This window comes from Buteo buteo, chromosome 1 (assembly GCF_964188355.1).
Source record: "Buteo buteo chromosome 1, bButBut1.hap1.1, whole genome shotgun sequence".
NCBI lineage: Eukaryota > Metazoa > Chordata > Aves > Accipitriformes > Accipitridae > Buteo > Buteo buteo.
In genome coordinates, this window is record NC_134171.1 from 8,550,407 (window position 1) to 8,572,429 (window position 22,023).

Consider the following 22,023-nt stretch of genomic DNA (forward strand, 5'->3'; position numbering starts at 1 on the left):
GATTGGCGGACTCGTTCCGAATGCCGCTTTCTCATTGGCGGGCCGGAGCTGCCGTTGAAATTTGAAATCCTGTGGTGGCGGCGGAGGGGGCGCTGCCCGGCGGTGGTTGCAGAGGCGGGGAGCTTACGCCTGCCGGGTCCCGCGCACCGCCTCAGACGAGCTCCCTGCGGGATCGCACCCGCTCCCCGCCGGCAGGTGGGGGTCCTTTGGGGGGGGGGGGGGACCTGGGGGTGCCGGGGAGGGGGCAAGTCTCGTCGTCTACGGAGCTGCGGGCAGCCCCGCCAAGTGTGTGTGTGTGTGGGGTGTGTTACGGCTCGGGGTCTATGAGCTTGGGGGTGGTGTGGGGCTGGGGGGGGGGGGACGGGGACGACGAACGACACACACGACCGGCTCGGGGACCCCCTCTGTGAGTTTGGGGGTGGTGTGGGGCTGGGGGGACGACGACACGACAGGGTCGGGGATCCCTTCTGTGAACTTGGGGGGTGTGGGGCTGGGGGGCGGACCACAGGCTCGGGGACCCCCTCTGAGCTTGGAGGGATTGGGGCTGGGGGGGGGGGGGCTCCTGTCGAGGGGTCTCAGAGGCACTTTTGTGAGTTTAGGACTAAGAGACTTGGGGGAACTTAAGTGAGCTTGGAGATGAAGCTGAGCTAAGAGTTTGGGGGTAATGGGGTGTGTCGGGGATGATGGGGGTGGGGCTCAGGGGCTCCCCCATGAATTCGGGGATGAGGTGGGGCTCAGGAGGATCTTGGGAGCATCTCCATGCGTTTTGAGGGTGATATGGGGCTGATGGGGACTCGGGGTCGCCTCTGAGTATGGGAGGGGGAGGATATACGTGGGCACTTCTGTGAGCCTGGGGGCTTTATGGAGCTGAGGGAGGCTCAGGCAGCCTAGGTGGCCGGGGGTTTCTGAGGGCACCCTGCTGTGTTTCGAGGTGGGTGATGTGGGACTCCTGTGGAAAGTGGGTGATGTGGGGTGATGTGAGGCTCCTGGGTGACTCAGGAGTGTTGGGAGCACCCCGGTGAATTGGGGTCTGGGAGAGGGGAGGCTTTTACTATTATTATTTTTACTTAAAGCATAGCTATGTGCAATGATGGGCAGGGACGATGCTTCTCCGGAGAGCCTGCGAAGCCTTCCCTGGCCTTGCTGCTCCTCCTCTCCCTGGCCCGGCCCGGAGGAGCCCCACATCGCCAGCTCCCGCCCCGAGCAGCTGCCTCTGACTCAGCCGCTGAAGGCCAAGGCCATCTTTTGTTCCCCCGCAACGAGCTGCGGGCCCCGACTGCCTGCTCGGGGCCTTAACGAGGCTGGCTGGGCTGGGGCTCCGCATCTGCTGCGTCCCAAGCTTAGTTTTAGTTAAAACTGCTGCGAATTCCCTTTCCTCAAATGGTCTGTTGAGAGTCGGGTGACTTCTGTAGTCAGGGGAAGATCGTGATTATGAGGGTTGGTTAACCAGAATAGTGTTTATTTGTTCTGAATTGACATGTTTGCACTAAAAAAATTCATAGCAGTTGGCTCTGTGTCAGTCTGTATGGAAACATTCACAGCACATACTAAGTTACTTTGTCCGTGAGCAAGCGCTCAGCATCTTAGCTGCTGGAGGATAATAAAGTAGAAAAATTCCATCTTTGCCCTGCATGTTCAGTGGCTTTAGGCATTTGAGATCACATCAGTGTTTTGGATATTGTGCTCCACTGTTCATTAAACAACAGGTAGTTGCCATGAAGCCCTCAATTTACAAACGATAGGTACCTGAGGTTTAATTATCTGATGTCATTGAATTTATTTTCATTCTCAAATACAGAATGACAGACTGCTGGTTGTGCCTGAATAAATATTCTTCTAAAACTAGGTGCATTTTCATTTTTGTGAACTTTGATTGACCGTAGTGGGGAAACTGGCTGCCTTTCACAATATTTGCATGCCTTGGACACTGACTAATTTAAACAAAAATATGTCTTTAATAAAGCCTCCCTTCCCCTTTAACTTTGTCACAGCTACTGGTTAATGAACTTGTGAAATACAATTTAGATCAAATCTTGGTTGCAAATATTTTAAATAAATGCTGAATTACTTTTAATGATTTAATCCTAGAAAGGAGTTTGATTTTTAGATTTAGTATCTAAAATGCTGGGCAAATGTGGTGTATGTACATGGTGTCAAATTATTTGGTATTTTAATGATCTGAATCTGGTTTGGCAATGGTGCACAAGTGGCTCAATGACAAACCTGAAAAAAATCTCCAAACAAACCTCCCCTGCTTATGGAGCTTATTTTAGAAGGTGTTGACAACTTTTTCATGTCCTAGGCTTCATTTCTAAAGTAGCTACAGTAAACTGCAGTTTGTAAAGACTCACTTGATCTCAATTTGAGCTTGGAATGAAGGAAAGCAATGAAGTTGAAGTTCTACAAGTTGTTAGTGTAAAAATATGTATAAAATAACTTGGGCTAAAGTATGAATATGATGAAGAATAAAGAAGGAATGAAGAAATAGCTAATACAGGCGTACTTTGCTTGCCGTTGCTTCTGTAGTCATTGTTTGCATTCCATTGCTGATTAAAAGTGCTGTTGTTGGGCTTGCAGACAAAGCAGCTGAGCTCAGTGGAGAGTATGAAGCAAATTTTCCCACAAGGATTAATGCAAGAGTGGGGAAATGTGTATGGAGGCTTCAAGACAGAAATTTGAATACATAAGGGCAATGAGATTGAAAACATGACTTAAAATTTTCAGTGTGAGTGTTCTTGTTACTTCTTCATGACAATGAAGACAATCATTTGGAGTCTTCCTCAGCTGATTTTCTGGATTAATCTTGACTGCATGCTGGAGGATGGAAAAACAAGCTAAAGATTAGCTGTTTGGTCAAATCAAGCATTTGAGATTTGCTTGGAATGGTTATCCATTGCGGAAAGCCAACATCTTCTCCACTTGATGATTATCTTGCATAGGTGGTACAAGATAACACATCAGTTCTTATGAAAGAAATTGCGTTGTTAGTGGTTTGTCAGATAACTAACTGCGCTTCTTGGAGGTCATCCTTCGTGGACAGTGGTTATGCCTAGATCTTGCTTAACATGCCTTCTGTGCTCTGGTACTTCTTTAGTTTTTGTCTGTTTCTGTTTTAAAGAAACAGCAATAGCATCACTGAGTATTAGTGTTAAACCTTTAAGAACAGCAGAGGCTCCAATGGGAGTAAAAGGTAGACAGAGTTCAAGTACCTATAATGTGCTGGCTTGCCTAGCATACTTGAAATGTGTTCTTTCTCTATTTCAAACTTATTTTCATCCTTAATCTTAGTTGCAATGAAGGCTTTAGTTTCAAGTCCTTCACACTTGAAATACTAGTAACATTAGAACAGCCTATATGGCCGTCTAAAGCTTGTGCATGTCCAATGTTAAGAACTATATTTAAGAAATACCTTTTTAATTACATTTTTTTTGGATTTGCATACCAATAATGTCTATGCTGCAAAGGATTCTTAAGTACTATGCATCTTAAAAAACCAGCACGTGCTCAGACAGTGCAGGAAAAAGCTAAATAATTTTACTCAGGACTCTGATCCTAAATACACCCTAACTAACCAAATTTGGGTTTGCTGTTTGCTGATGTGCAATGTAGTAATGAGAGCATGTGTATAAAATAGAGAAGTGATTGTCATCTGCCCCTTGCAAAAGCTGTGATTTTGCTTAGCTAGATACCCTATTACAAGAGTCATGACTGTACGTCACTACCGGCTTTAAGGGGTTGGGATTGAGGAAACTTGCAAATGACAGAGCTCCCTTTAAAGGATGGGCAGCTTAATTAGTAAGGTTATTATGTTAACAGTGGGAAGTGTAGTATCAACAATTAACTTCCTGGACCCCTAACAAAAGCAGAGGGATTGTGCAGTGCTGCATTTAGATGCTTTCAGGGTCTTCTGAGATCTAACTTTTCATGTGAACATTTTCAACTTTTAAAACTTCTTTTGAAGCTGTTAATCTTTGCTAGCCAGCGCCAGGCTTCCAACTTTGATTATCTGCAAGTGCATCTGGCTGACCACACCCTCTCATTCATGCTGCGATGTTGTATGTGTTGATATTCTAGAATGAGTCTGCAGATTTTAAATGCAGAAAATGGAGAAAACGGAGGAAACATCAATGATGATCTAACAGCGGAAGACTCTGGCTTTTTCTTTGCACCACCAGAACCTACAGGTAGACCTTCCATCCTACGCCTGTCCCAGAAAGAAAACTTGCCACCAAAAAGTGTGGCAAAAGCTATGAAGGTAAACTTTTGGTTTTGTATTGATTATTTTCTCTTGCCTTCTATGATGTCTGCTACTGAATGCATATGCTAGTTGGAGCTTGGAAGTACTCTGGTGTTCATGTTCTTCCTTTTTCCTCCCCCTGCCCCTTTCTTAAAGGTAACCTTTCAAACTCCTCTAAGAGATCCTCAGACTCGAAAAATCTTAAGTCCTACTATGACGGACAAACTCGAGACTACTTTCACGCTTGATGATTGCAGTGAAGCCTTGGTGGACGATCTTTTATCTGCACCTGTCAGCGTTGAGTAAGTAATGTATTCACCACTAGTAGTATTAGCAGCATGGGACATACTCAAGTTAATTTTTCCCCATTATAAACCTGTATATTTAAAATGTAATTTTGTATTTTATAACAAGATGTAAACTGCACAAAAGGACCAAAATTAATGCTGACTTGGATGAACGAACCCTTTTCAAAGATAAAATTTTCTTGAAAGTAATGACAATTATCGTGGTTGTAATGTTGAATACCTAATTCTATTTCTAACTTCTCAGTAACTGATTTCATAGAGATGATTTATGATACAGATAAATAGTTTAAGAGAAAAGAGACACATTAGGCAGAGTATACAAAACTGTTTCCTATGGCAACGTTTTCATGTGAGACTACCACTATTCTGAAGCTAAGCCTTAAAATTTCTTCTCTTGTATGTTAAGTACAATTTTATCTGTCTAGATTTTCTCCTTAAGATACATCTTCTGAAGGGTTAGCTTGAATTGACACCTTGAGTCAATGAGTATTAAGATTAAAGAAAATCTAGCAACACAAAGTGAATGTAACATCAGTCCCAAGTACAAACAAGTTCGTGTGCCTTTACAGTCTAGCAGACTGGCTCTTAAAGTGGCTCATGGTAGCTCTATAGAGAAGAGTGCAAAGTCTGCAATGTTCCAATTTGGGGTTTTGCAACTCTACTAGAAATATTGTTATAATGCTATAAAACAGTGTTATGACAATGTTATTTAATAGGCCTCAATGCCTGTTTTTTGTTACTGACTTTTTTAGCTCATTTTTAAACTTGTATAAACATCTGACATCTATAATGCTCAGTTGCAAGAAATATCAGATCTTAGCTTTGTCGTCTGCAAGGAAATACATTCTTTTGCTTGTTTTTAACTACCTAATACTTTCATTTGACCCCATTCTTGTTTTTGGGAAGGGGAGAAAGGAGAAAGTGGGAACACTTACATGTTCTTTAAATGTATAGGTTTGCTTCAACTGTTAACTTGCACGTATACTCCAGTTTAGAAAAGTACTTCTGAGCTAGCCACCACAATTAAATGACTTAATTGCATTTATGCCCCAAACTTACTGTTCACATGAATAAATGAAGATTTAGTACATACAGGGTTCAAGTGAGTTAAGAGGGCTAGCGCTGAATGGGTTTTAGTTAGGGTGTAATTATGTGTCAAGACACTGCTTTTACAGTACATGTCCTTTCTACTTTTAAAATATAAGGATCTGTTTGTAGCAAATAAGCTAAAGGACTGGGTGTTGCTGAAGGGTGTCACTTTTGACTAGTGTCAAGTAATTCAAGTTTCAAGCAGGTGTCTTGCTCTTGACTGGCATTTATTAGGTTAAACGCTGAAGGAGAATGGGAGGGGCCTGAGTAGTTGAAGGAGCCTGGGGCTGAACTATTGCAGGGAAGAGGCACTCAAACCGGGTGAGAAGGACTTCCTGAACTCTTATCTCCCGCCTTTGCTTTGCTTTCGGGTTTATTAAAGTGTTTATAGCGAGTGGCTTTTAATCATGTTCTGTTCTACAGCAGATACGGATGGCACATAGAAATAGTAACTTTACGAAGGGACAAAACAATGGGAGGAAATCCTGTTTCAGGAAGTAATGGCTTAACTCTCTGTAGTCTGAGGCTAAGCCTAAAAAGTTTAGTAGAGTTTGGGGAAATAGAGAGCAATAACTTGTAGAATACTCAGCAGTAGTGAGTACACAAACTCTTTCTTTAACCTGTTTCTTCTGCTAGAGAATTTTATCTTTCTCTTGCTGGAAAAGTATTTTCTTGTGTACCACTTTGCTCTTCAGATTTGCTGTTGCACAGAGTTTACAGTGCCTGAAGTCCAGGTTCTCTTTTGGTGTGTAGGCCCTCATAGGTGAAATGCTTGTGTGTACTTTCAGGGGAAAAATACCTGCCAGAATGACCAGACAAAGTAATGACTTAAAATGGGAGAACCTGAATCATGACTCAGTTTGGTCCCAGACTTGTGAGTCTGTCATGACTCATAGATGAATCTATGTGAAGATGTACTACTAGTTGTGCCTGTGTTTAAGCTGTTTACTGTTAATATCTCCTCCTAAGCACTGTATATTTCACTGTCTAGTGAAATGGAAGTGTCCATATGCTGTAGTGACTAGAGCAGTCTCCAGTGATGACTGGCATAAGGTAACATAGCTGTGTAGAACAGGTAGCTTAAGAATACCTATTAGCTTTAAGGATTGATCTCACTATAGTGAGATAGCTCTGGTTCATGTGTACCAGAGCTCATAACTTATGAATGTTTAAGTGGCAACTGAATTCTTGCTGATGATATTCTTTGGCTGTCAGCTGCTTTATGTCAAAAAAATCAGATTACTCTGAGCATGCAAAGCTACTTGTGCAAATACCTTTTTAAAGATGATTTTAAATGATGTCTAAAAAATAACTCTAGCATGTGTGATCTCTTTTTTTTTTTATAATGCAGCACATGTCAACAAGAGACTGAAGCTGAAGCAAACGATACAGTGATAAATACACAAATGCCAGAGAAAGTCGGCACGGCTCCTTACCCAGATGATGAGATGCCAGTGAAGAGTCGAGGTTCCTACAATCTTGATTTTGATAACTTAAATGACATCAATCCTTTTCAAAGTTCAGTGCAGTTGCAGCATTCTCCTGGAAATCTGCAAAAGTCTCCTGTAAGAGTATCTAGCAGCCCTGAGAAAACTTCTGAAAAAAGTAACGATTCTTTTCTGGATGATACAGCTCCTTTTGCTTCAACCACAACAAGTACAGAGCACTCAAGTGAAGAGGAGAAGGCTCTTTTCTCTGGAAAAGAATCTGTATTGAGAGAGCTGGAGTCTAACAAATCCAAGCTGTCCCCTAAGCAAGCAATCAGTGACTGTGTTCAGGATGTGAAGTCTGCTTCCACAGATGTGAGCCAAATTGGTAATTCAGTGGGATTAGAAGCACCTATACCTCCTGTACAGTTATCTGGCAACTTAGGTCGCAGTAGTTCTGATGTAACTAATTCTTCTAAAACCAGGGAATTGAAGCTTCAGAATGTTTCAGTAGCAGAAGAAGCCTCTGTTGAAGGGCCAAAGCCTGCAGAAGAGCTGGCTATCTCCAAAGGGGGACCTGCAGAAAAGCCTGGTGTCACCAAGGCTGGACCAGTAAAACTGGAATTTGACTTCGATAATACCACTGCTAGAAAGCCACCTCCTAAGAAACTAGGTAAAAGAACTGGAATTAAGCCACCTTCCAAAAAAATTCCTATTACCAAAACAAAACCAGAGAATACTGAAGTGCAAAATAAAAGTAATGTGGAAGATGAAATCCCTGTTCCCAAAGCATCTTATAAGTTTGACTGGGAGAAACTTGATGATCCAAACTTTAATCCGTTTGGAGGAGGCTCTAAAATTTCCAGCTCACCCAAGTCTTCTAAACCTAGCCCTCAGAAAGCTCACCTGCAAGAGGAGCAGGATAATACCTCATCAAGAAGGGAGCCTCTTCCACTGGAGCAGGATAACAGAGCGAGTACCTGTGAAACTCCTGAGAAAAGAGAACCCAGGAATCTGTAAGTAAATCTGTAGCTGAATGTAGAAGCACCTTGAACTCATGTGAGGAAAAGATAGATGGTATCTCTAAGTAGTTGATTCATACCTCCTTGACTTTCTCCCTTTGAGGTCGGCTGAGTCTGTTGCACATTGTAACCTTTAACACAGGGTGTTGCAACAGCAAATGTCTCCTTGTGGAAGCCGTCCTGAGATGGCTAGCTCTGTGCAAAAGGTGTTCTTAAATCTGGAGGAATGAGAGGTAACAGGCTTATATGGGAGGGGCTTTAGTACCTTGGTCAAGTGGCTCTTTCCCCATTTCTCCAAGATTAGAGTAAAATGTGGAGAATCAGGTGACTGCTGCTGTCTTTCAAAAAACCAGGTAAGTAGGCAGCAGCGTTGCACATCATGCAGCATGTGAAAGGACTAGGCAATTCTCTTCTCTGCTTAGGGTCCTGGCTGAACTCTGAGGTGCTGTTTCTTCCTTGCTTGTTCTTGGAATCTGAATGCTATCTCTAATAAAAAGGTCTGTCACTAAAGTTGCATTTTTTTGGCACCACATAAAGCTTTTTATTTCAGAATGGGAGATACTGTGTTGCCTTTCCTAGAAAGTCTAACTATTAAAATCTCAGCATTACTATGGACAGTCAGATGCTTGCCAGAACTTGACTGGTACAAGATGTTCATTTGATAGAAATGTTTGTGCTCTTGCCCCCTGTGTAATGTGATCAGCTACTGTTTACCAAGGTGAAAAGTTAAGTTTGTGCTGTTAGCAGTAACTAAAGTATTGGACTCCATTAAATGAAGTTCTGTGCTTTACACCAATAATCACTGCATTACTTTGGAAAGAGTAGCAGGCTGCTTGTAATTCCGTTCTTAATTAAACAAAAAGCCTATCTTTTATTTCTGTTTGTTAAGCCTTTTTTTTTTTTTTTAAATTAGAGAACAGTGTTAAGTGAATAGGAATAAGTGATGCTGCTGTGACTTTCTGCTTCCCAGGTAGCACTGCTTCTGATGGAGGGAGAGCTTTCTGTCACTTAAGTTGTCACCAGGCAAGACAGTGAATTTAGATCCCACCTTCCTTAAAGCTTCCTGTGCTGTGGCAGTAGAAACTCTCAGATATGCTTCGTTTGTTCAATGCTTCAGTATACCTGGTAAATAGAATTCAGAACTGTCTGTGTGATTTGGATTTTGATTTTTTTTTTTTCCTTTTTTCTTCAGGGAAACCAGCAAACAGAGTGTGGTAGATGAGTCAAGAACTCAAGAAGCTAAGCCAGGAGTTCAAGCAGAAGCTGAACTTCCAGGAGAGATAGCCATGGTAAGGTATAGGAAAGATAGCCAGTTCTTACCAAGTTGTTCCATGAAACAGAGTTCTTTGACTTAACCTTGTCAAACCCATGTTTGATATTTTGTCTAAGAATTAGTGGTTTTCTGCATCTTCAGCAGCTCTAGAATGAATACCAACTGTGCAGACTTGTCTTTTGAAGGTAACATCAGAGACAGCCAAATTGGTACCTTGGTATTTAGTATCTTTTTTGATCAGCAATCACATATAAGGACAAACATAAGGGTGTGGACTCTTAAAAAAAAAAAGTGACTCCTGTATAATATTAGCTGTACTCAATGTTGGTAGTTTAGTTTCTATGCCTGTGAACTCTTGGTTTATTATGCTGGCTGCCCAGCTAGTTTATGACAAACCAATTTGATCGTTATTGTGATTTTCCTTGCATGTAAATCATTATTTTAACAGTAAAAAGGATTGTGTTTTTCTCATCAGGAGACGCAAATGAGCCCATCCAAAATGTCTCCAGCAAATGTCCCCTCTCAAGATAATTTGGTTTCTGCTGACAGTGGAAAAAAGTCAGTGTCTGCAGAAGAAATTAAACCTAGTTCCCACAGAACTGAAATAACAGCAAATGAGCAGACAGCTAGCACTGAACCTGAAGAGCTCTTCAGACCATCATCAGAAGGTAAGTGCATTTCTTTAGAATAGCTTGAAAATATATTGTTACAATAACCTCTGCGTATGCACTTCTCTACAAGTTTTGGCAATGATTCTAGTTTTTGTCTCATTTTGCTCTTCTGAAAGGACTGCAAAACCTACAATGACTAGCAGGGGTGGGAAATGTACCTTAGCTTATTTCTAACTTTCTCTGGATTAAGCTAAATTCAAACAGCTGGTTGTTAGCATTCAGCTGCCTGGAAGGATGATATTTAGGCTGGTACAGAAACAATCTTTTTACAGTGGTGACTTTCTGTGCTGAAAAAATGCTCCCTTAAAATAACTTCTGGTATTAAGGACTTGCTAAATTGAGAGTACTAGAGCTATTGCAACTGCCTGTATTTGAGTCTTGTAGATTACTGCAGGCCTTAGCACTACTTGAATGCTGGTTTCATATTGCAGTGTGGACAGTCTTCCTGTACTTGCCTGCCTGTCTTGAAAGCTTACTACATAGCTGTGACTTAACCACCTGGAAGGGTTATTCCTTGTAGGAGCACTGTGTGGAAGGATGAGTAAATGACTTGACTGCAGTGCAGTCTGAGACTTACCTTTAATACTTGAGTTGAATCAGTGTATTGAGAAATGGCTATAACTGCATTGTTCAAATCTGAGCTGTCCACTAATTTTAACAGTGAGATTGCCAATCTTACTCTTTTATGGGGCATTATATAAAAGGGTAGAATATCTGAGTGTGCTTGTCACTCTAACCGTGGAACAAAAGTTCTTCAGCTGTGTGTTAAATTCTACATATTCTTAGAGGTGTGTGGAGGCAAATGTAAGCTGTAAGTTTGTTTAGCTTAGAAATCTTTGCCTGATTCTTTTTTTTATTCAGGTCCAGATAGAAATGCAATATTTTTAGCCAATGAAAAACTAGAGCTTATGATGTGGGAGCAGGGATTTATTTGCTTTATACACATGTCTATTTGTTTCTGTCTGTGGGTGCTTCACTGTAAGACAATATGACAATATTGCATCTTCATTGTATCATTTCCTGCTTTTCCAGTTCTAGGAATGGGCATAGAAATAGACTATCTTGAACAGTTTGGGACTTCATCAGTAAGTATGACATTGAAATGTTATGTTTGCCTCCCTGGCAGAGGGGAGAGGAAAAGAAAATGAAACTGTCAAGCCTTAAATGTTTTTGTGAAATAACTTCACTTTGAGCTTGCCTACAGAAATATAGGTTCTGTTCTGAAGGAATGTGTCTACAAGGCTGGGCAGGAGATGGTGCTGGAAGGAAATGTAGTTATAAGCAATTCTGCTAAGGATCAGAGGTCTTATGCTTTCAGTTTGCAAAGGTGCTATTTTTCTTTAATAGTGGTGAAACTGAGATGGATTATGTTTCACCTCTCTGGTTGCCAAAACTGCGAGAACATAATTCTTTGAAAGTAGAGGATCATTGTTTTGAAAATATTTTTTTCTAAGCTCTATTGTTTTATGGGCAGTTTCAGGAAATCTGTCTCTAAATTGGGCATGTCATGTTTTAATCAGTTTGGCTTAGTTATTCTTTCTCCTACTTTGGTCCAGAGTAGGAGTGGCTCTGAATATACAGTGAATACACTGAATTGCAATTGATTTTTGATCACACTCTGTTTGTCCTTATTGCTGTATGAGCAAAGACAGAGAATGACATGCACTGCTCATTCAGCTTACAATACTATCTTCCCCTTTCACTGTATTTTGCTGGTTTTGAAGAGTTCATAAAAGTTTGCCCTTTTGGTTCTGTCTGAGCTGATTGAGTTCACTTGATATTACATAAGGACTTAAGCATGTGGGCACCGAGTTCTCTTACGTAATTTTTCTCCTGAGAACAATGCTCTGGCCACTGAAGAATAGGCTCACCCTCTCTCCAGAGGATTATTTATGTGTGTGTGGGATGTGTGTGTTATGCTATGAAGCAGCATATCTGCCAGTTTATGCTTCTTTCCCCTTAGTTCAAAGAGTCTGCCTTGAGGAAACAGTCGCTGTATTTGAAGTTTGACCCTCTGTTGAGAGACAGTCCAAGAAACCCAATTTCTGGTACTGTTGAAACAACTATGAATATCATGACAGCTCCACTTCAGTGTGGGTAGGTATCGACTTAGTCTAGGCTATAGTACATAGCTTTACAAAGAAAGGCAGTTCTTGAACATAATGGTGTTTGTTCGTTTTTAGTCCTGTTGCTGATATAAGTAAATCGCTTGAGGAAGCTGAAAAGCCTGCAGTGAATCTTCAAAATGAAGAGAAACCAAAAGGACTAGATCTTCTGGGAACATTTACAACTTCTGTAAGGGTGTCCAGAATGGTACCAGGTTTCTTGTTGATATTTTGGGAAAGGGATGGGCTAAGTTCTGGACTTAAGACTTATGCAGATATTCTAAGGATTGCAGAATACTTAATGCTTATTTAAACTGTTATCTTAAAAACCAGGTTGGATACTCACTTACATCAAAGTTGAACTTTTTGGTGGATAGTATTTTCTTAAGTATTAAAAATCTCTTGTGGAAACTGGTGACATTGCACATGGTGTAGGAGAATTTGAGCTGTTCTTAAGAATGCTTTAATCAAGCAGTTTTTTTCATGCAGCTGAAGCAACAAAATTTTAATTGCACTGCTGGGATGAAAAGCACTTCTTTGATTAAACTTGATGCTCTACAGTCTAAGGCTTATAGTTTGAACAGCCTTTTATGAACAGATCTGCACACAGCAGTTCATCCTGGAATGGTGCTGTTTTTTTACTGGTGGGCAACAGTGTGGTGTCATCTGCTTTGTTTCTGATAGCTATAATTGGTGGATAGCAGTTTGTGTTATAACTTAAAGATAACTACATAGTTCTAAAAGATATCTACAAAGTAAGAAAGTTATGGTAACAAAGTTATGGAGGTGTTTTCAGTGTTTCAGTAAAGTATGTTGACTTACCATCAAATAATCTGCATACAGTTAATCAGTGGCATGAAAATAAGTATCTACTTTTTTTTCTCCTCACAGGACACAGATTCCCTAATTCCAGACTCCCTGACTAGTGATGTTCCTTTTGCTGCTTCCACAAACACTGCAGTGGATGCTATTATAGATGTGCTAAAATACAGCCAAAAAGACATGGATGCAGCTATTGAACTGGTTAAAAGAGAGGTACAGTGACCCTTCCAAAGCAGCACTTTGCATAGCCTTGAAAGTCCCTTGTGTTTAGACTATCTGGTATAAATCTCTATACTTGGTAATTCTTTCCATTGTACTTGACATAAGCATCTCATTCTGAAATGCTTGCTCTGCACTTGATAGGAGCAGTAGGTATAGAACTCTTCAGAGTTAATATCTAAGGAAATACAGTAAACTTCACTATTAGTCAGGTTCTGCCTTAGAACTGGTCAGTATTAAAAAGCATCTGTTATCAGATGGAATGGTTAGGCTTGATATCAGTGATCTGAATACTCCTTATTAAACTAAGCAGGATATTAAACTAGGCAGGAAGTACCTGTTCTTGCCAATGGGAGGGAGTGGCTCCTCCTGATATAATTATCTCCTTAGAACAAGATAAAACTGTAATGCCAATTCAGTGCAGTGATCAATTTTTTTTTTTGTGAATTGGGGAGGCACAACAGTATGTCCAGCTAATAACAGTGAGATCTGGACCTCATGTGGAGGAGAACTACATTAGTGGAAGAGGAAAGAAGTAGTTGAGATTTCAAGCAGTTCTTAACTATATCACTACAGAAATTGCTTTTGAACCCCCATCTTCTTGCTGATGCAAGGAGAGTTATGTATCCACTTAATTAAAAAATATAAGTACTTGATTCATTATAGCTTCTGGGTTATGTAACCTTATGAATACTAAATAATGTAAGAGGAGTACTTAAGGATAAATGTCCTTAAAGCTATTCGTGTCGCTTCAAAATTAACTTCACAAGAAAATGGAGCATTCAAAATTCCTGCCTAGCAATACTGCAGGCAGTGACACTAAGGAGACCAAAGAAAGATGACCTGTGATTATTTGCTACTTAAGTTATTTTTTTTTCCCTTTAGAGTACAAAGATACTAGCTTTTCTAGGAGTAACTTTTGCTTTCTGTCATTTAGAAGGACACTTTTACCTAGCATATTAACTAGTACAGGAAAACAAGAGCAGCTTTGACAGGGGAACAACTCTTATTGCACTGGTCTAAAATGAAGGATTTATATAGTAACGGGGTGTAAAGCTTGTAATATCTTAAAATTGGTGCTCTAATCTCTTGTTTCAAAGAACTATTTTAAATATGCAAACATAGTTGTAGCAAGACAGGTGTGACTGGATGACTCCAGCTGTGTGTCACTTAATACAGTAATTCCAAGCATTTTTGTTTAACCTGAAAGGAAGACAGACTAAATTTTAAGATTACTTTTTGGCGAAACAACTCAAGAGTGGGACGAGAGGAAAAACAACCAAAACCCTGTTTTCCTTCTGGGCAAATACAGCAGCACTTCATGGCAGCGTTCGTTGAGTCTACTGAACCATGTCTGTTGAGTTTGCAAATGAAGTTTTCTATCTGGTTTCCATCTTCACGCATTTTTGCTTTTGTAACATTTGTTTCTAGCCTAACTATTGTTAATGTTTTCTCTTTATATTTTGGTACATTCTTTTTTTCATTTGTACCCCACTTCCTGTCATCTGAAATATTACAATAGGTTTAAAATGAGTTTGCTCTAAAGAAGTACTGAACACCAGTGTACTACAGTATACTGTGCAACTTTGAAGAGAAATCAGCAGTAATCATGTGCTCTCACCTTCTTGTTTAAAATTCGAGGTTGTTTTATGTATTTTGGGCCTCTTTTGTCTTTGAAGGCCTCCCACACTGCAGTCAGCTATCAGTGTTATAGTTCTTAATAGAAACCCCAGGGCAAAATTAAGTTTATGGAGTTTACACAAAGCATTTAGCAAAGAGAGCTTATACTGCTTAATACTGTTACTGGGAGCTCTGCTTTAATTCAGCTGATGTGAAATAGGTATGGTTGTTATTAAATGAACTGAGCTGTCTTTAAATTTGGAAACATGGTAGGGGGCTGATTGAGTGTTGAATATAAATTACTCCAAACAGCAATTTAATTTTTGGCTAGACTAGACTTCTGGTACTTGCTCTTTCCTGTTAAGATTAGCAGATTTGTGTGGCTTTTTTTTGTCTGCCTTGTAAATAAAAGGGAAATACATGTCACTTGAGAGAATATTACTTCGAGAGAACATAACTGGCCAAGGAACAGTGATCTACATATACAATGAGTAAGAGTAGTCAAGACGTTGGCTGAGTTGGCTCTGATCTTGCCATTTGAAGAGATATTGGTAACATTGAGTGGGAATCATGTATGTGAAACCTACACATCAATCTACATCTCATTTAACTCAAATTTGTAATGAAACACTTAATTTTGATTCTGTTAAGCAGTTAGAATTTATTTTTCTCCGTATCAAGTTAGAAGTATACCTAAGCAGCCCTTCAGACTGTTGTGAGTATCAAATCTTGTATATCTTCCTGTGCGAGAAATAAAGGTTTATTTTTTCCCCTCAAAGGTTCAAGAGAAACAGTTGGAGACTGAGGAATGGAAAAAGAAGTATAATAAGCTTCATATGGAATACAAGGAAATGGGGTATGAATCTGTCCTGATTTTTTTTTATCTATTTACTTCAGCTGCTTTTGTAACTTATGTTCAACATTTTTTCATGTTTTTTAGAAAAATAGTTGCTGAATTTGAAGGTACAATAACACAAATGATGGGTAAGTTCCATAATTACACTTTGAATGGCTTGGGGTGGGGGGGCATGTTTAGCCTAAGGTTGCTAACTGAAGTTAGTACTCTTTCACTTCTGATGGCATTAATATTTCAAGGGCTTCCAGGGTGAGTGTAAGGTTTCAGATAAGGTAGAGTAACACTTTTATGCATATATATACAGATATGATATCACTTGGTAGCTAATGATGACTTCCTGAATCAGGCATGAACACGTCTAACTTTTCCTTACTCTACAGTGGAGTGTGAACTGTTGGCTTATTAAAAGTAGTAGATCCAGTTGTCTGCACCTTGTGCTTAACTGTTTATTATCTGACCTCACTGAAGTGATGTCAATAGGAGTTGTTGCTGGACAGATCTGGCCTTTGCTTCAGTCAAGTTTGTGGCTTCAAAGCTAGGAAGACATTGAATGAAACTCTTATTGTGTAGGTACATTCTCCTAGTTCAAAGCTGAATAGCAAAATCTGTGCTTTGCTTAAATTTAGTTCTTTAAGGAGTCTGAATATTATATCAGCTTTTTTGTGCTACCTTAAGCCTATGGGAAACACAGCTCAGGTGTGCTAACAAAAACTTGTCCTGAAAGAGTTTGCTATGCTAGTTTGGCTTGTTATCCTAGTCTCCTCCAGATCTTCCAGCTATTGTGTATATTTAATGCAAACATACTTTTGGATTCCTTGTTTCTATTGCAACATTTGAGGCCCCTGTTATGGTAAACTGCTCGGGTGTAGTATTTTGACAACATTGCAGGAGAAACAATGCTTTGGGCAAGCACCTTATAACTGGTCTTTAATGGCCTTGGGTTGGTATGAGGTAGTATGTAGTAAATAAAGAGAATATAACTGCTTCCTTAAAAGCAGAGATATGGTGTCCTTTCAGAGGAAAGGCTGCATTATGAAACCCTTTTCTGCTTAAGAGGAAGAACTGAAGGTGTGGAGGTTGTCTGTCCATATTGTGGAACTAGTTTTATGCTAATGCAACAACTATCATGAGTGTAACTCTGTTAACTCCACTTTCTTTAGAGGATGCTCAGAAGCAGAAGGAATTTTCAAAGAAAGAAATGCAGAGGGTGTTGGAAGAGAAGCAACAAGTTATTTCAGATCTGAACTCTATGGAGAAATCTTTCTCTGAACTCTTCAAACGACTTGAAAAACAGAAGGAAGTGCTAGAGGGTTACCACAAAGTAAGATGCTATAATGTAAATAATATCCTTCCAAGATAAATGAGACTTAGTGGAGAGGAAATGATGAATTTCTAGAGCAGTCATTAATTACTAGTACATGCACTACCTGTAAAACCAGGTGTGAAGTTGTTTATTTAAAGATTTTAAAAAATTACTGGTTTATTGTATTTAGTGACTGGGTTAAAGTATGATAATGATATCTTTGTTAGAAGCCTAAGTTTCTTCAAATGGAAGAATGAGCTATTTCTTGCTGCATGCATATCATTTTTCTGTTAATCATAGAGACAGGCTGTTGTCTAGCAACTGCTGCATAAGGGCAGCTTGTTTCCCTTACTCTGTGTTGAATGGATGCTGAAGAGGATTTGCTATTAAAAGTCAAAATTATAATAGTTTATTGCATGTTCTTTATCTTAACCCCCCCCAACTTTGTAGAGTCAGGCCTTCATTTGGCAGCATCTTCAGAGATTGGAGGAGTGAAGCTAATGAGAAGCATAAGCTATGGTTTCTTATTACATGAAATGCATAAAAAAGGTTCAGCTGGTGTTTAAAAAAAGTGCCTTCAAATTTTTTCCTTCAGTTATCCTTTAATGTTCCCTATTTACTCAAGCTTAGAACTAGCCTGTTACAAGTTTCTAGTCTAGGTTTGAGGAAACAAGCATGTTGTCTGTGTTATGACTTAAGTTTCTGCTCTACTAACATGTCAGTCTTTGTTCATCTTGTGTCTCTTCCATGTCTCCACACTAAATTCAGAAGACCTTCCTTAGCACAGAGTTAAAGCATCACTTGGAAATGGAGTTTCTGGATTCAAGAGCTAGAATTAGTAGGGGAGTCTTAGCCCTTGTTTCAAACAGTTCCAACTTGCTGTAATACCTAATAAAATAAGGTGTCATAGTGTCTGTGCCTACCAAGGTAGCTTTCTTGCTGTTAATGTTGATTAATTTACGTCAGGGTCCAAAACCTGAATCTTTCCATGGATTCCCTGAAGTAGCTGGATTTCTAGGTATTCTTAGGACAATTGCAAGCTAAGACAAAGCTGGTTTAAAAAAAAAAACACCAACAACAAAACAAAGCACAGAAAACTGATTAGTGACATTAGTTTCAGTGACCTTTCCCCTTTAGTAAAGTTTGCTACAAAATAAACAGAATATTGGGAGGGAAATGGGGTGAATAAATTTTAGTTTGCAAAGTTAAGAGAGTTGAAAGGGGAAGCTTTAGTCCCTATGTAGATCTGTGGGACTTCACAGTCGTTCCTGTTATTCTGATGAGCAAATACTGCCACTTTGGTGTAATCGGGCCATTTGTGGAGAGACTCTTCTGTCTACTAGCACATAAAAAGCTAACTAAGCTTCTTGGTTTTGGGACAGAATGAAGAGGCTCTGAAAAAATGTGTTGAAGAATACCTGGCTAGAATTAAAAAAGAGGAGCAGAGATATCAGACGCTAAAGGCACATGCTGAAGAAAAGCTGCATCAGTAAGTACCATGTCAAGAAGCCAAGTACTGGGAGTGAAATATGTAGTTTTCATAGTTGCTGCAAAATGTGATTCATTAATACCAAAACTTGGTTTAAAACATGTTTAGTTTGGGGATCAATCCAAAGTACAAGCATCTAGTGTGATTCTATGAACAGTTTTGCTGTGCTGTCTGAAGGGGATGTAAACACCGTCTTGCTTCTATTTCAGAGCAAATGAGGAAATTGCCCAGGTGCGAAGCAAAGCTAAATCAGAGACTGCAGCACTACAAGCCAGTCTCCGCAAAGAACAAATGAGGATCCAGTCTTTAGAAAAGAGTCTTGAACAAAAGGTTAGTCAAAATGCCATGGGTGAGTCTCTTCAAACTATTGCCTTAGACTAGGTCAAGAACTACCGTGTACCAGTGCTAGAAATAGCCATGCTAACTGTGCTGGTTTTGGTGGCTGCTGTCCTGGCAGGCTTTGGGAAATAGGCATTGAAACTTAAGGCACAACTCTATGTCAAGACTCATCTGTATGCTTAGATTTTTTGGAGCCAAAGGTTTGTTCCCATAGGTGTGTTGCAGAAGTGATCAACACAGGTTCTGTGTCGGGAGGTAATCTCAACTACTGAAGGAGATGGTGATCTAAAACTTAAATATGTCCCAGAGCAGGATCTCAGAATGAATCTTGAGTAACTGTTTGGTTCAGCTTGTTCATAAACATGATTTGTAAACTATTGGCACTAATGCAGGCTCTTTTGTATTGGCTAAACTATTTCAATATTGTTCAGGCCATTAATCCTTGTATTTGATATTTTTTCATATTGCATAAAGTCTTAGAATGTTTTGTAAATGCACATCAGTGTCATTTGTTAGAACCCTTCAAAGGAAAAAGCTTTCTGAGGGTTAAAAGTCATATTGCTGGAAACGCATGCTATTAGTTTTACTGCATCATGGTTGTATCTTTTGCCAGCATTGAAGGCTCGAAAATAGGTAATGGTGACATGTTCCTGTTCAGGGAAAAGTCCCATATTTGTGTTTAGTCTTCAGGTTTATGGCTAAGGTTTGCATAGCTGAGGAAAGAGTAGGTCTGTAACTGGAGAGATGAGACAAGCCATTTAACACAGAACTAGTTTAGTTCATGTTATAAACCCAGTAACATTTTATGTTAAGAACTCTTATTAAAATGGTTCGACCATATGAGGAATTACACAAACTGGAAATTATCGCCATATGTCAGTAAAAGTATCAAAGCATCATCCTACAGAGTTGTCTGTCTTGTTTAGATTTTAATCTTCACTGTCACTATCTTGAATTTCAGTGCATCTAACAAAAAGACTTTGAGTATGAAAAGTCTTATTTCCCTAGATCAATTGGCCTCCACAAATTATGGGGAAGTCTGTGGAAGAAGTAGAAACAGGACAGTGGATTCTGGCTCACTTCCTGGGGCTCTTAAGGGTGCTGTGTGACCTACAAAGTAGATTGTCCTTTAGAGTAAATTTGCATGAGTCACTAGCATGTAAATGGACTTTCTATTCTATGTGTTGGCAAACACGACTTGTTGCAACTCAGCTCACTACATGGGTGTACCATAGCTTAGGCATACCTAAAACTCACTTTTTTTTTTCCTGTTTTCAACAGACTAAAGAAAATGATGAACTAACGAAAATCTGTGATGACTTGATCCTGAAGATGGAAAAAATTTGATAGCTTAACTGTCTTGTAAATATGTCTAGTCTCTCTGACTTCCTGTCTTCTGTGTGTTCACTCACTTTTTTTAATTGTGTATGTTGGGAAAAAATAAAACTTTTGATTTGCACTTTTCTTGCATATTATAGGCTGTATCTTTTGTAGGAAATGTCAATAAACTTAAGTTCAGTTGCCGCTTCCAGTAGGTGACAATGTCTTGCATAACATTTTCACATGTCAGAAAAACTAATTGTCTTACTCTCTGTCTTTTCCCTGCGTAAGAACACCAAGGTTCTATACTCATGACCTGGCTTTGCTGGTGAGGGTCAGCATGGGCCATGTCTCTACTTTATACTTCCTGCTATCTCACTTAAAACATTCCAGAGTTACAAGATTGTAATAAAACTTGACCTGTCACAAATGCTATGAAGTATTTCGTGATGTTAAAAAAAAAAAGAAAAGGAACTTCAGTGTTCTTTTTCATTAAAGAGGAGCTGGAGTGATTCTGGTTTTGCAGGTAAGCCAAGCAGAATACTGAATAGCAGGACAGATTGCTTGCTACTCTATCTTGATTTTTTTTTTTCTTTCATGTCACTAGTCTGTCTGATGCTATTGGCTTTCCAGTTACCTGTGAGGAACTCCCTGCCACTTGCTTGTAATGGAAAGCCTTGGGAGATGTAGGCTGCAGGTCACAGGTTATGATGAAGTCAGCTTTAATTAGGGCAATAGCAGACATCTCGGATGAGCTGTTATTACCTAACAGACATTAACAGGATTGTCTGGTTGCAAGCTACAGCTTTTTATTTCTAATATTACTGGGCGGTCATTCCCTCACTTGCCTGACTAGTAGCTGTGTCTTCCTCTCAGAAGGGCTGTTGCTGCTGGGTGTGCTCTTATCTGTAGTTTGAGCCCTTCCCTTACATATAAGGGTAGTCTGACAGGGCAGGTGGAAAAGTAAGCAGCAGTGCTTGGGAGATCTGGAGTCTACCTTTGGTTAGGTAGCTACTGATTGGTATTGTTTTTATTGACAACTGTATGTAGCAGGAACACCCTATAGAGCAGAGCAAGTCTACAGTTAATTAACACACTTCAAGTTTATGGTCTGTGATGTTTTCTTTGTGACTTCTACACTAATGTGAGAGTGTCAGTATGAAGTCAGTAGCAACAGTATTGAATGCCTAGATCCTGCAGAAGTTGCTCTGCTGTGTGTGTGTTTTTCTTAACTTATTGCTTAGGAAAGTGCCAGATGGTAGCAGAGGAAAAAATTAGTCATAAAACAAGAGTATACAAAACCAAAGTTTACTCCCTGCCTCAACTTCAGATAACAAGGATTACTCAAGGCTGTGTTGGAATGTTCCTTTGTAATAGACTTATACATACAGGTAAGAAATCTTCTTGTACTTTGTCTAATTTGTGAACTGTCTTGCTCATGTGTGTTTAATTGTGGAAACTGATTTCTATTAAAGTCCTCAGTGAATATTGAGGTTATAGGCTGCTGTAGCCTAGGGTTAGATAAGATTAAGCATATAGCCCCCAAGGGCAGGCCTGCTCTTTACCCCCTGTTGGGTCATCTCTGGTGTGATGAGCCAGACAAACTGGTCTAGAGGAAATGGTGGTAACTGGACAAAACAGCAGTTTAGCAGTGGATCAGTGTGCTGTGCAGGTTCACTTTGCACATCTTGCACAGAAAGGGGTAGAAGAGGGCAGAGCATTTCAGTGGAATCCCTGGCTAGATTAGTATAAAGCTGAACTTGCATTACAAACTTTACAAACTCACATTATTGGGAATAAGCCTGCAATGCTGAATCTTTCCACAAGGTGTGGCTGCTGCTCTTTGAAATATTGGCTGTACTAGACTGGGCTGTGCTTCAGCACGTTGCAGAGATGGAGATTGTCCCTCTCTTCTCCGGTTGC

General features: G+C 39.8%; 1 protein-coding gene across 5 annotated transcripts; it reads left to right on the top strand.

Annotated features, from left to right (window-relative positions):
- The first annotated feature begins 107 nt into the window (after positions 1-107).
- Positions 108-20,528, top strand: TACC3 (transforming acidic coiled-coil containing protein 3). Of its 5 annotated transcripts, none has more exons than XM_075058208.1 (15): positions 108-195; positions 4,075-4,255; positions 4,394-4,539; positions 6,986-8,077; positions 9,276-9,372; positions 9,832-10,024; positions 11,060-11,112; positions 11,991-12,124; positions 12,211-12,340; positions 13,024-13,167; positions 15,573-15,777; positions 16,810-16,970; positions 18,335-18,441; positions 18,651-18,771; positions 20,062-20,527. In XM_075058208.1, exons 2-15 carry the CDS (start codon positions 4,076-4,078, stop codon positions 20,125-20,127), a joined length of 2,829 nt encoding a protein of 942 aa, XP_074914309.1. In that variant the 5' UTR covers positions 108-195; position 4,075; the 3' UTR covers positions 20,128-20,527. The 5 variants fall into 5 exon arrangements, with proteins under 5 accessions (XP_074914309.1, XP_074914385.1, XP_074914471.1 ...); XM_075058370.1 differs by lacking the exon at positions 108-195 and having other exon boundaries at positions 3,744-4,255; positions 15,573-15,649; positions 15,734-15,777; positions 20,062-20,525; XM_075058455.1 differs by lacking the exon at positions 108-195 and having other exon boundaries at positions 3,746-4,255; positions 12,211-12,322; positions 15,573-15,649; positions 15,734-15,777; positions 20,062-20,524.
- The last annotated feature ends 1,495 nt before the right edge of the window (positions 20,529-22,023 follow it).

Bases quoted from the DNA above. Each gene is read 5' to 3' on its own strand.
- TACC3 (XM_075058208.1), top strand. From the start codon at position 4,076: ATGAGTCTGCAGATTTTAAATGCAGAAAATGGAGAAAACGGAGGAAAC. The intron at 12,341-13,023 runs GTACCAGGTTTC...TTCTCCTCACAG, and splicing joins CTGTAAGGGTGTCCAGAATG to GACACAGATTCCCTAATTCC. The intron at 18,772-20,061 runs GTTAGTCAAAAT...TGTTTTCAACAG, and splicing joins AAAAGAGTCTTGAACAAAAG to ACTAAAGAAAATGATGAACT.